This window comes from Eumetopias jubatus, unplaced genomic scaffold (genome assembly GCF_037043125.1).
Source record: "Eumetopias jubatus isolate StellerSeaLion01/CBP00866 unplaced genomic scaffold, mEumJub1_p1.0 scaffold_3, whole genome shotgun sequence".
NCBI lineage: Eukaryota > Metazoa > Chordata > Mammalia > Carnivora > Otariidae > Eumetopias > Eumetopias jubatus.
The window spans coordinates 106508838-106521493 of NW_028274809.1; the positions used below are offsets into that span (position 1 = coordinate 106508838).

The 12656-nt window shown below is 41.6% G+C and overlaps 1 protein-coding gene across 2 annotated transcripts in view; it reads left to right on the top strand.

Annotated features, from left to right (window-relative positions):
• CNTNAP5 (contactin associated protein family member 5) overlaps nucleotides 1-12656 on the top strand; it is an 855278-nt gene that overhangs the window by 452870 nt on the left and 389752 nt on the right. For both annotated transcript variants that reach the window (XM_028101360.1, XM_028101361.1), the window contains exon 8: nucleotides 8150-8414. In XM_028101360.1, the coding sequence (XP_027957161.1) occupies nucleotides 8150-8414 (265 nt within the window). The remainder of the gene's footprint in view (nucleotides 1-8149; nucleotides 8415-12656) is intronic.

The window sequence follows — 12656 nt, forward strand, 5'->3', positions numbered from 1 at the left end:
GCTGTACTCATTTGGAAAATCAAGAACTGACTTTGAAATTTTTCCCCACAAATTAGATTGAATCAAGATCATTTTCCCCCAGCTTATAAATGCTTGATTGGCTTTGTTTGATGCTTCCTGATTGAAACTCAGCCTCGCACTGCTAGCTTTATTTTTTACTCACCAGGGTGTTGTGATGTCTGGATGATGATTAAAAACAAAACAAACACCCACAATGAAAATGTTTTGTAAATAACAGCTTAGCACAGCAATATAACCCTTAGAAGTGCACATTTAGGAAACTCTAAAACCAATCAAGGTAAGCAGAACCTCAAGATGGGTCTGCTATATTCCCTTGAGGTCTTAAAAATTGGTTTTCTGGTACAGCACGACAGCCATTCCTGACATACCATCTCTACTCAGGACCCAAGGAGGGGATGTACTGGGACTTGGCTGTGACAATATTTGAGGAATCCCAGTGGGAGTAGACTGGCTACCAATCCTCCGTCTCCCCTAGCCACTCACATAGCCTCTCTATCTAAGCTACTGCCTTGTTCCCCAGACTAGATTCAGACTCATCCTAACTTTGGTCAAGTTATTTTCCTAGCCTACTTCTATCAATGACCTCAGGTTTCTTTTCAACGGATAAATGCTGATCTACTCTTTCAATTATTTTGTTGTTGTTGTTGTTTTCCCCTCTGTTTTTCTGCAGGGGTGGGCAGAGGTGTGACAACTAGGTGCCTCCAGGGCGAGAGGCCTTGAGTTCCAGATCTGGGAGTTGGATTTCTGGATCATGCCAATCTTCCAGCTAACGCCAATCCCCAAGGCCAGCCTATCACCACATCAGAGGCTCAAGGAAGGTGTGGGCTTGCCCCTTTTGGGGAGAGTAAACTGTGAATGCACATGTGTGTTTTCTGGGGCACCTCCCTCCCCCACCACTGGGGAACCAATCCGATTGTCTGCCAAGGTTCAAGGCAACAACGTCCCAACTGCATCAGTTCCATTGCACTTCCTGCTGTGCTAGCAGGTGGCTAATAAGTCTCAGACCAGGACCTAGCAATTGTCTTACCTCTGTCCTCTCCCCAGTCGACTCTAAGCCAGGCCACGGTCTTATTGTCAGGTGGTGAGCAGCATTTGGTGGGTGAAATGAAGTCCTAGGAAAAAAAAGAGGCAGGAAGTAGTGGCAAACTGCCTGATTGAGAATGAGTTAGAGGACATTGACCTTGCAGGCTCCTCAGTTGCCTTTGATCTATGAGTTCTTTAAGACTATCATTTAAAGCAGAGGGTAACTTTCTGGTGTCTTCCACAAAATAGTTAAAATGCTTGAATCACTATCACAGGCAGGAATAGATACCTTTGAGTAGTGAAATGTGTTGGGAAGGAATGCACTTGCCAAACCAAGATAACTAGAAAAAGGTGGTGTCTATCATCACTGGTCAAAGTTTAACTGGAGAAGAATGCCCACAAGTGACAAATGCCCATGAACAATTCATCACTGATAGCCCCTTTAGTCATAACCTGTAGTCTGCAAAGCCAACACAAGTTAAGTAAGGAACAATCTTGAAATAAGGTGGATCCCTTAGCAGAAAGATAAGGAAAATGTAACACCTAGGTATAAATCCAGGCACAGTTAACTTTGGCTGCTATGGTCTAAAATGTCTCATGTACATCCATGACCTCATCTAAAATAAGCAAAAGATTATGTACAATCCTACAGCTGTGAAGTAGGCACAAATTAAGCCATTCGTGAATGTCTTTCTTCTCAGTTTTGTTAGCAAATTATGGCATTTTTCCCTGTGCTTCCTAAGGCCTGGCTAACATATCTGGTTGACCAATGAAAAAATGATGATGATTTACATGTTTAACAACATTTGACAAACAAGAGACCATTAGCTCACTGTTCATTGCATATTGGGTTGTTCCTTCTATTATGCACTCACATTTAGACCATGATGGTATTTCCTCCACTGTGTACACAGCAGAACAGCATCTTCTGAAGTTTGTCCCTCTGTATGAAAAATAAGTCTTGTTTGTGACAGTTCATCTGATTCATTCTGTGGTCACATGACAAAGACTTAAATGTATAGACTTCTCTCTGTCAGCTACTCATCACTCACAAGTCATCAGGAGACCACAGTAATTATGCTGTTACTAAAGATCTCCTTTTTGACGAACCCCTCCACCATGGAAGAAAGCCTTTAGTTGGATGGATTTTGTTTGGAATACAGTCAGCATTTGACAGACTTCTGATTTGGTGGCAGAATTACTTGGATTTATTTGGAAGGAGGCAGCTGTGTTCTCTCTTATTGTTTTCTTCTGCTTCTTATTGCATGGTCCTTGGACCAGCACCAAGTTAAGCAGGTTACATATAATTTCACTTATTTTATTATCTCCAAGAAATTGTTAAACACTGTAAATCCTGGTGCAATTCAATGTTAACCTAGCATTCTCTTTGTAAAGTGATTACGGAAACTTTTTTTGGAGAGGGGGTAGAGAGAAGAATAGTCGGTCAATTGGTTGTTACTCCCTGCTAATTATGTTTATAAAAATTGGTCATCTTTTTTTTAAAATATGAAACAATATCATTTTCTGTTTACTATATTTTAAATATATGTCATCATTTGCAGAGACCCTTGCTTTGTTCCCTGTAGTTTGAAAAGAATTGGTAGGAGAAAAGCCTAAGTGTCCTTCCTTATGCCCTGAATTATTATAAAGAAAAGTATTTTAAAATGTTAAAATGTTAATACTTGGTTACACTTCTCAACAATAGGAATGGTTCAGATGATGCCTATGCCCCACTCTAAAGAGAAGACAGATGATAAGGATGTGGGTGTTTAGTCTCAGATACCCTAGAAATGGGGAAGCAGTGGGGACCTTAAAACTAACTAGTCCAATGGTTTCAGGGCACAAAATAGGAAACTAAGACTCTAGAAGTGACTTGCCTTGGATTACCCAAAATTGGCAGACCTGGGAAAGCAGAAAAACAACCATCATGCCTAATTTGATCCCAAGTCCACTCTCTACATTTATCTTCCAAATTATAGTAGCCAAAAATAAGGATCATACAGAATATATGGGTTTTCCAGTAAATATTTATGATAAGAATCCATTTCTGCCTAAGTTGAACAGCCCGCTGCCTCTGAGTGCACACTAACATGAAGAAAAATAGGTGGAGTACTGTAAAGAAATCTAACAAAAAATAAATCTTTTCCTTCCCTGTCTGCTCATTCTTACCTGAAGTCCCTTGTTCAAACAGAGGAGAGTGGGAGCTATGCTTGATCTCCCTATCCCTTCACCCAGCATAGCACCTCCTATCAATTTTACCTGCAAAATATCTGCTTTTCTCCCTCTCCGCCTTTGCCATTCTAGATAGAGCCTTCCGTAAGCCCTCAACTGCTCTGGTCTACTAACTGCAACAGCTGCCTGAGGTGTGGCCCTTGGCCACTCATCTCCTCCTGACACAATACACTTCACTCCCTAACGACAGCCCCCTGAGGGATGCATCTGAAGCACCACACGACCGTGTATCCTAACCTCTACATCAATCTCCCTTCCCCCATTCCCACTCTCTTTTTTCCATAGCATCAAGTCCTAGTGCCTCAACATGGTCTGAAGAGTGACATGATTGTCCTTCTTTCTGTCCTTTCGACTTCATCTTGTCTGCTGACATGCTGGCTTTTGAATTGTAGTCAGCTGACCTTCTGTTGAGTCTCTGACTATGCCCGCCATACACCTTCCTGCCCTCTGACCTTAGCAAATGCTTTCCCTCTGTGATCAGAAAACACACTTTCCAACTCTCCACATAGCCACTCCTGTGCCTCTGTAAAATCTTAATGCTAGTGTCACCTCCCTAAGGAGGCCTTTTGTAACTGTCCGGATTAGGATAGGCTTCCTTTGTCTAAAACCGTGTACTGCTCCTTCATAGCTATTAGTGAGGTAGGGGTTTTTCTCTGCCCTCTGGAGGAAGGGCTCCTTGGGGAGGATGAATCAATGAAAAAGGTTTGCTTCCTTCTCTGACATGGACTTTGTTCTTGGGTTTCAAGTTCTGACCACCTACAGGAGGCCATCAACCTTCTCACGACAGGTGACAGTATCAGCTTTTGTTGTTTGCTGTTGTAGAACAGCATTTTTACACAGAAATGGACAATCTCTCTAAGATGGTCTATGAACATGGATCATTAGGGATTCAAAGTTCTGTGCTCCATCTGGAGTGATCACTTTTTGTCTGAGAAAGGTGGGTTGGGAAGTTCTATGTCTTAAGGGTTGTGAAGAAAAGGCCATGGTGGATCCTTGAGAAGGAATACGGATATTATCTGGGGGTCTCTAAAGGACAAATGGCTGCTCTCTCTTGGGGCCAGCACTTTTGGGTACCTCGCCTTTTGGAGGATGGGCATGTATGCACATGAAAAGCATACGTGAAAGCACAGGGCACTAAGAACTGCCACCCTGGGGACAAAGGAAGGTTCCCCACTCAGGTGTTCCAGGTACCTGTGCCAGCTGTTGCCCTACTCCCAGTCTTGACTGCCAGTCAGTCATGTAGTAGAAGGTCACTATCCAACCAGGACATGGTGGAGTTGTCAGGAGAAACACATCAGGTACCAAGGATTTAGCTTCTTCAATGTAGAGTGACCTCCTTGTTGGACAGTGAAAGACCCTGCAGGTCTTGTAATTTATGGAGGGGAGAAGGGGACCCATGACAGTGATACTGACTTCTTTATCTCATCTATAGGGCCAGAGTTGGTTGATTTATGTTGAAGATTTGGCCACAGTGTGCTCCTGTGTCAGGGCACACTTTGTACCTATTACAGTCAAAATGTACATTTAAGGACTAATGCAAAGGATTTCCACCATGTTTATAACTTATCGATAACTCCTGTGCTTAATACATTGTTTTACAATGCTTGAGAAATCTTGAATAAATGTTGACTTTAATGAATTAAATGTGCAGTGGAATAAGGGGTTTGAGAAACAGAGCTTCCTTTTTGGCAGGCAGTGCGGTGGCAGTGGGGGAGATGGAATGAAAGTTGAATTAATAGATTGAAGGGGTACTTAGGGTAGAACATAGTCTGTAGACTTTTTGCCACTTTCTGTTTTGACAACATCCTAAAGTAAATTGTCTTCTTGCATGCTGTTTCTAAATCATGGTGGGTACTCCCTCAAATGCTGCCTTGAGAAGGATTCTGAAGTAACAAATGGTATTATTAAGAAAGATTAAATAATCTGCTGATTTCAAAAGTAGTACTTTTGCATTTAGCTAATGTTTTTTTCTTCCTGTCTACTGGGGCGATGGGGGTGGGGGTGGATATTGATGTTTCTCAACACTGTGACGTTTCTGCTAACAGCAAGTGTAGCTGAGATAGGATTAGAAGCAGAAATGGCAGCACAGCAGCTGTGTGATGGGGAGCTGAGCTGGAAACATTCACTTGCCAGGAGAGCTGGGTCAGATTTGTTGTGGAAAGCATTTCCCATCTACTCCTTTCTCTTCTCTCCTACTCATTTGTCCTTGGACTTGCCATCAGAGAACATAGCAGGGATATGTTTAAACAACAGGGAAGTTTGGACAGCTCAGGCAGCTGCACCAGGGAAGGTCAGCAGAGGACAGTGTGAAGGGATGTGGAGAATGGACTGGAGGAGCATGACCTGCAGTGAACCAGGGGCACCCCAGTGATTTCAATGGTGTCCTTCTCCCCGATGAGGAAAAGTGTTGATCACCACACATGGCTTTACCTTAACCAGGGAGAATCCCTGAAGCATTGATCTAAATTTCTTGCTACCAGAATCTAGCCAGGACACTTGAATGGCCTTCAAGGGATGCTGAGTCCCCTTGTCTATTTCCTAAGTACCTGAAGTCCATTAGACATTCAGTGGACAGAGCAAGTCTGAGGAAGGGGTCTCCCAGACCTCTCAGATGTGAGTGAATTGCTCACATAAAAGGAGAATCTCAGTTTCTGTAGACCCCCACCTCCCATGGCTACAGATCCAGAGAACACCAGGGTTGAGCTAATTATTGGATTTTAAATCAATGGGGAAATGAGGCATTTTTATGACCTACTCTTCTGCCTACAACCTCATCACTACCTCCCAACCATTCCCCCTTCTGCACAGCCTCAAACTTGGGGTACAGCTTTGCTCTGGCAAATTTGTTACTAGAGGAGGTGATACTGACCTGAGAAAAAGAAAAAAAAAAGTGGAAGAGTAGTTACTATCTCTGGACTTTGCTGTAGGAACATTTGTGATTTTACTTCTTCCAAAAGACAGCTCTGCCTCAATTAATCTGACATTAGTGAGGATATTTTCATTCTTGAAAAGAAGCCCACCAGAATCTTTTTAAGATTTTATTTATTTATTTGAGAATGAGAGAGAGAGAGAGAGAGAGTGAGAGCTAGCACGAGTTGGGTGAGGGGCAGAGGGAAAGGGAGAAGCAGACTTCCCGCTGAGGGGGGAGCCAGATGACATGAGGCTCTATCTCAGGACCCTGAGATCAGGACCCGAGCAGAAGTCAGACACTTAACCAACTGAGCCCCCCATGTGCCCTAGAAAATTTTTTAAATGCAGGTTAGAACAACAATGGATATCATGAACAAATGGATAGAATTTTTAGAATGGTGTTACCTGGTGCAGAGGAAGGATGTGTCAGAGATTGTGACTAAAAGGAAAGTCTTCCATGTCTGACAAACAGAGGTTTGTATCCCATTGTCACTGCTAAGGAGGCACATGACTTTTGTTAAGCTACTTACCTTCTGTAAGCCTAGTTTGTGAACTATTTAAATGGATGCCGTGTTACTATGCAGAATACATGAGGTATGTTTGTGAGCACTTAGCCTACTGCCAGGCGTGGTGGGGCAGTATGAACTGTAGACAATTTCTTAATGGATATTGAGGGCCTTGCCCTTTGACACATTAATTAACTTCTGGGGATCTAACCCAAAGAAGAGGAAACATCTAAATGACTACATGATTAATGCATGCGTACACTCCTAGCAGCATGGTTGATGAGTGAAACATCAGAAATATGCTATCGGTTTAAGTTTGTTTAGAGATTGCTGATTGTTTTCAGAAATGCAGGACTATCATTAACAGACATGGTTGGGACATAGGGATGTTTTTCCAAACTATGAGGATTTTGTAGTTGAACAATCAACTTGCTCTAGTACTGAGAGCTGTACTAGGTATATAACCTCCCCATCTGGACACCTGAGTAGAAAATTTGAATTCAGGCAGCCAGTCAAGCCAGGGTGTTCCCCCCTGGAAAACTTGGACCAGTTTCCCCTCACTTATGCAAATAATACTATTCTTCCTTATCTACTGATTCTAGTTGATGCACATTTAATATTCCCCACCTCTAGTCTTCCCATCTGCCCCTCCCTCCACTCCTCATGCTACTGAAAGTCGTCTTCAGTAGCTTAAAACCTGACTGTGTCACCTTATTGTTTCTAAACTTGGATGATAAACGTCAGCAAACATAAAGGGGCTTTTAAACTCTACCTCTATTCATCTTTCTGGTCTCACCTCCATCATGACCCCTGGCCCTCCCTGCATCACTTAATGTTCAGAAATGACAAGTTCCCTATAATTCCCAGGAATCCAATTTTGCTAATTTCTCTAAATTTTGCATACAACATGCCACTTGCTGAAAAGTCTAGCCAGGCACACTCACAACTCTCCTTCCCCACTTCCTTCCAGGAAAGCATCCCCTCCCTTGTGAAACATGTTTAGTTCTTTCTTCTACCAGGCTCCCCTGGGAGCTTGTGTCTATCTCTCTTGTAGCACCTTCCAAGTCATAACAAAGTTTTTTCATGTGGATCCCTTTAAACTTTATCCCGTGCTTGGCCCATAGTTGATTTGCAGTACATATTTATTCAGTTCATGAATGCACTTGTTTTCATACCTGTTCCTTAGAAAATGTTGATGCTTCCCATCCCACCCCCTACCACAACTGGGGTCTCCAATGGCCTTCTCGCAGATAAGAGTGTGATCCATAAAACAGGAATAGAAACAGTCTCACAGGTATATCTGAACAAAGCTGACATTTTCTTTTTCCTTTAAGAACTTGCAGCTGCATATAGAATGATCCTGAAATTAAGGTCAGCTCCAGGTGGTTGTTTATATCAACTGTCAGATTGCAGAATAAAAAATGGCTTTTATATGTTTGATTTTTATTGTTTTCCAGGGCAATGTCACTTTTTCCTGCTCCGAACCACAAATTGTTCCCATCACATTTGTCAACTCCAGCAGCAGTTATTTGCTGCTGCCCGGCACCCCCCAAATTGATGGGCTTTCAGTGAGTTTCCAGTTTCGAACATGGAACAAGGATGGTCTGCTTCTGTCCACAGAGCTGTCTGAGGGCTCGGGGACCCTGTTGCTGAGCCTGGAGGGTGGAACCGTGAGACTCGTGATTCAGAAAATGACCGAACGCACAGCTGAAATCCTCACAGGTACCGTCTTCTGACAACTGTTATGTCGGTTTCTTGTTCAGCCAAGTCAAAGCACATTTGAGATTCTGACTAAAATGTGCAGAATCCAGCTCTCAGGGATGTGGGATGACCCAGTATTCACTAATTTACTCTAAGTCTGAAGAGGCCACTTTTCATAAATATATAATTTTAATATATATATATATTATTTATTTGAGAGTGGGGGTGGAGTAGAAGGGAGGGGCAGAGGGAGAAGCAGGCTCCCCGCTGGGCAGGGAGCCTGACTCAATGTGGGGCTGGATCCCAGGACCCTGAGATTAAAAACCTGAGCAGAAGGAAGACACTTAACTAACTGACAACCCAGGCGCCCTGAGATGACTTTTTTCAAAAAAAAAAAAAAAAAAAAAAAGACAAAACAAACAAACAAAAAAACACCACTGAATTCAGACACATCTATTGAAACTTTGATAAGTCTCTTAATTTCCTTATTCCTCAGCAGACTTGTTTGAGAAGTGGCAATAAGAATTCCTACCTAAATATAGCATAATAGAGACCACTTTCTGAACGTGTGGCTGCGTCTCGACAGACATGGCGTATATTATATGGAATCTTCATCATGCTCGTTGAAGGAAGGTATTTTATAGGTACTTTATAGATGAGGAAGTGAAGAGTCATGGAAGCTAAGTAACTTCCAAAAGCACATGTTAATAAGTGATGGAACAACAATTTCATCCTGAATTTGTCTGGCTTCAAAGCCTGTAGTTTCCCTGTATATCATACACACTTCCGTGGACATTTTACAGCCACCAAATATTATTTCACGTGAAAATTAGTGAGTTTAAAGAAATACTTTTTGGGGCACCTGGGTGGCTCAGGTAGTTAAATGTCTGCCTTTGGCTCTGGTCATGATCTCAGGGTCCTGGGATCCAGCCCCCTCCCTGCTCAGCAAGGAGTCTGCTTCTCCTTCTCCCTCTGACCCTCCTCCACCTTGCGCTTTCTTGTTTTGTCTCTGTCTCAAGTAAATAAACAAAAATATTTAAATTAAAAAATATTTTTAAAATATATTTTTAAGATATTAATTAAATACTGATGCATATGGCCTCTAGGTATGGCAAAACTTTTTAAACTGGTCCTCGAATAGCTAATTTTGGAAAGACTTTTAGGGCAATATACAAATTCTAATATGTAACAATACTATGGAACAGATTTATGAAGAAGTCGTGTTTTTCAAAACTCTGACTCTTCCATGTGATATTTTTGTAACATGAGACAGTAGAACTTTCTCCCTCCTTCTCTCTGTTATCTTACTAGTGTGTCCTATCCTTCCAGAAGTAGTACTTAGTCGACAAGTACTTACTAAAGTTAGACCATGTGCCAGGTAACATATTAGGGGCTGAGGCATGTTCCTAAGTCAACAAATCATTTGAAAAGCCTCCCTGGTTCTACAGTCTGAATCAAATACCCCTCCTCTGGGCATCCTGGGTCAATATCCATCCTGGATAACACCACATCACATTTTTTTCTTAAATGTCTTCCTTCTCCCACTGGACTGCAAGTTTTGTTATCCAAATAAATTAGAGAAAATTGATTTAAATAGTAAAGGGCATGACCTAATACCCAAGATCAGGTCAGACTGTGGGAGAGCTCATTTGCCACTTAGTGAACAAAAAGTCCATTGAATCCCTGGAATAGTAGGAGAGCCTGGGTCTGGAACTTAAGTTAAAAAGTTACCTCTTTTCCTTACTGTTCTATGACCCTGAATAAACTTCTTAACTTTTTCTTATATGTAAGTGAGAGTGTATTAGTTACTGATGGTTGTGTAACAAACTATAGCAAAATATAGTGGTTGAAAATGTTTATCGTGTTCTAGTTTATAAGAGTCAGGAATCCAGGGGCACCTTGGCTGGGTAATTCTGGCTTCAATTAAGTAGTTGGTGGGGGCTAGTGTCATCTCAAAGTTCAGCTCTGGGTAAATCTACTTCCAAGCTAACTTATGTGGCTGTTAGCAGGCCTCAGAAGATCCACTTCCAAACTTATCCCATGGCCTCTCCAGAAGGCTGCCTCATGAAATGATAGTGCTTTTATCCCAAAATGAGTGATTCAAGAAAGAGTAAGAACACTCAAAACAAAAGCCATAGTCTTTTTATAACCTAACACCAGGTGTGGCATTCCATCCCTTTACCATGCTCTGTTCAGTAGTAGAAACAAGTAAATAAGTCTAGGCCCTGCTCAAACCAAGGGCATTATACAAAGGTGTGTATATTAGGAGTCATGGATCATAACAGACCATCTCAGAGTTTGCCTAAAACATGAGATGGAAAAGATTAAAAAAAAAAAAAAGTTCTTACATCAGGAGATTGCCATGATGGTGATTAAACGAGATAATGTATCTAAAATCCTAAGCACAGTGTTAAGAAACTATTCAGCAAATTCCTTTCCCTCCCAAACTGACTCAAGACCTATAGCTAGAAGGTACCTCACGCCACAAAGTCATAAAAGCTGGGTCAATTTGTGCAGTCACAGGACTTTTATAAAATTTATAAAATTTCCAGTAATGGAGGTGAGTTAATCACTCAGAAACACAATATTTTTCATGTTCAGAGTTATAAAAGTTAGACTTCAGTCCTCCCTATTTGAAGAAGAAAAATGTGAGCTGGCACTAGGCTGTTTCTCTCTCTAATTGGCAAGATGTTTGAGTACAGAGACTTGTAGGCCTCAGGTCAATAATGCAGTTTTAATATAGGATAGGCCCTGGCGGCACTTTGCTCTAAAGCATCCAGGTGCTGCCTGTATTATTAAGCACATGTCAGTCCATTAAAACACGTTTATGACTGAGAGAAGCTGGTAAAAGCTACCACATTGCCCAGCTGCAGAAGGGGAAAAATTATCTGTTATTTCAGACCTGTCTTTCAAGAAATGAAACAAGTAAAAGGAAGTTTTAAAAATACGCTGAGTTCCTGAAGTCGGTCTCACAAAACTCTTGCTTTATTCTTTTTTTTTTAAAGATTTTATTTATTTATTTGAGAGAGAGAATGAGAGAGAGAGAGCACATGAGAGGGAATAGGGTCAGAAAGAGAAGCAGACTCCCTGCCGAGCAGGGAGCCCGGTGCCGGACTCGATCCTGGGACTCCAGGATCATGACCTGAGATGAAGGCAGTCGCTTAACCAACTGAGCCACCCAGGCGCCCACTCTTGCTTTATTCTTTCCCCAAGAAAAATTTTTGAATTTTGGAAAATTTGAACTTCTCTCATTTTTTCTTTGAAATGGAGTTATGCTTTGTGTCTGGAATTTGTGGAATTCTTCTACCTGGGGAGGGTGGGGGAGACAAGCAAAACAAACAACAAACAAAAAGTCCATCACAAAGAGTTTTCTCATTCCTTATATTTCTGAGGAAACTTATTTTCAAAGTACTTGAGATCATAATAGCTTTGTAAGGGATGACAGTCCCATTTGAGAAAGTAAGAGGTAACGGCCATTGTCCTGATGATGTTTGAGGCCCATTGGGGCTACCTTAGACACATAGTACATCATAGAAAACAGACAGTTACAAACCGCATTTTGTTAGTGGGACAGAGAATCCAAATATTTAAAGATTAATTGAAGACCAGTTCAGGTGTTTCTAACATACTGGGTCTAAAAGAGAAAGTAACCCCCATGGAAATGGAAGTGCAGAGATGCCTGGCACATTCACTCCTATTTCTAGGACTTCGTACAGTGTGCATGGCTTTTTGCTCTGGAGGTCAGGGACGGAAGTGGAAACTAAATGCATCCTCAAAGTAGAAAGCACCTGAGTTCAGTTCTTCTAGGAGATGAAGTTTCCAGAAGATGAAAGACAACAGTGTAACCCTTCCCTTATATTTTTCTTTACTTGTTGTTTTCTTTACTTTTTGTTCAAGAAAGGAGATGTCCTTTCCTGAAAGCCTTATACTTGTGGAGATGAGGAAAAGTTGAGGACATCCTTTCACTTTAAGTGATGTGAGAGTAGAATCGCCAATCATTGCAGATCTCTTGCAGGTCAGGCGTTGTGTCAGGGCCTTGTCATACAATACTGCAGGGAAAAAACAATACATGAAACTTATGAAGTGGTCATTATTTTACCAACACACATAGGATGAAACTGGTAACTAAAAAATTAAGTTAAAGTGACCAAGACGGTGTTCACCCTCAGGTCTTTCTTTTGGATTCCCAAGTTCATGGTCTTTATACTGGAACTTGCTGCCACAACTATTCATATTTTATATTGTAGTTCAAATGTGAGGAAA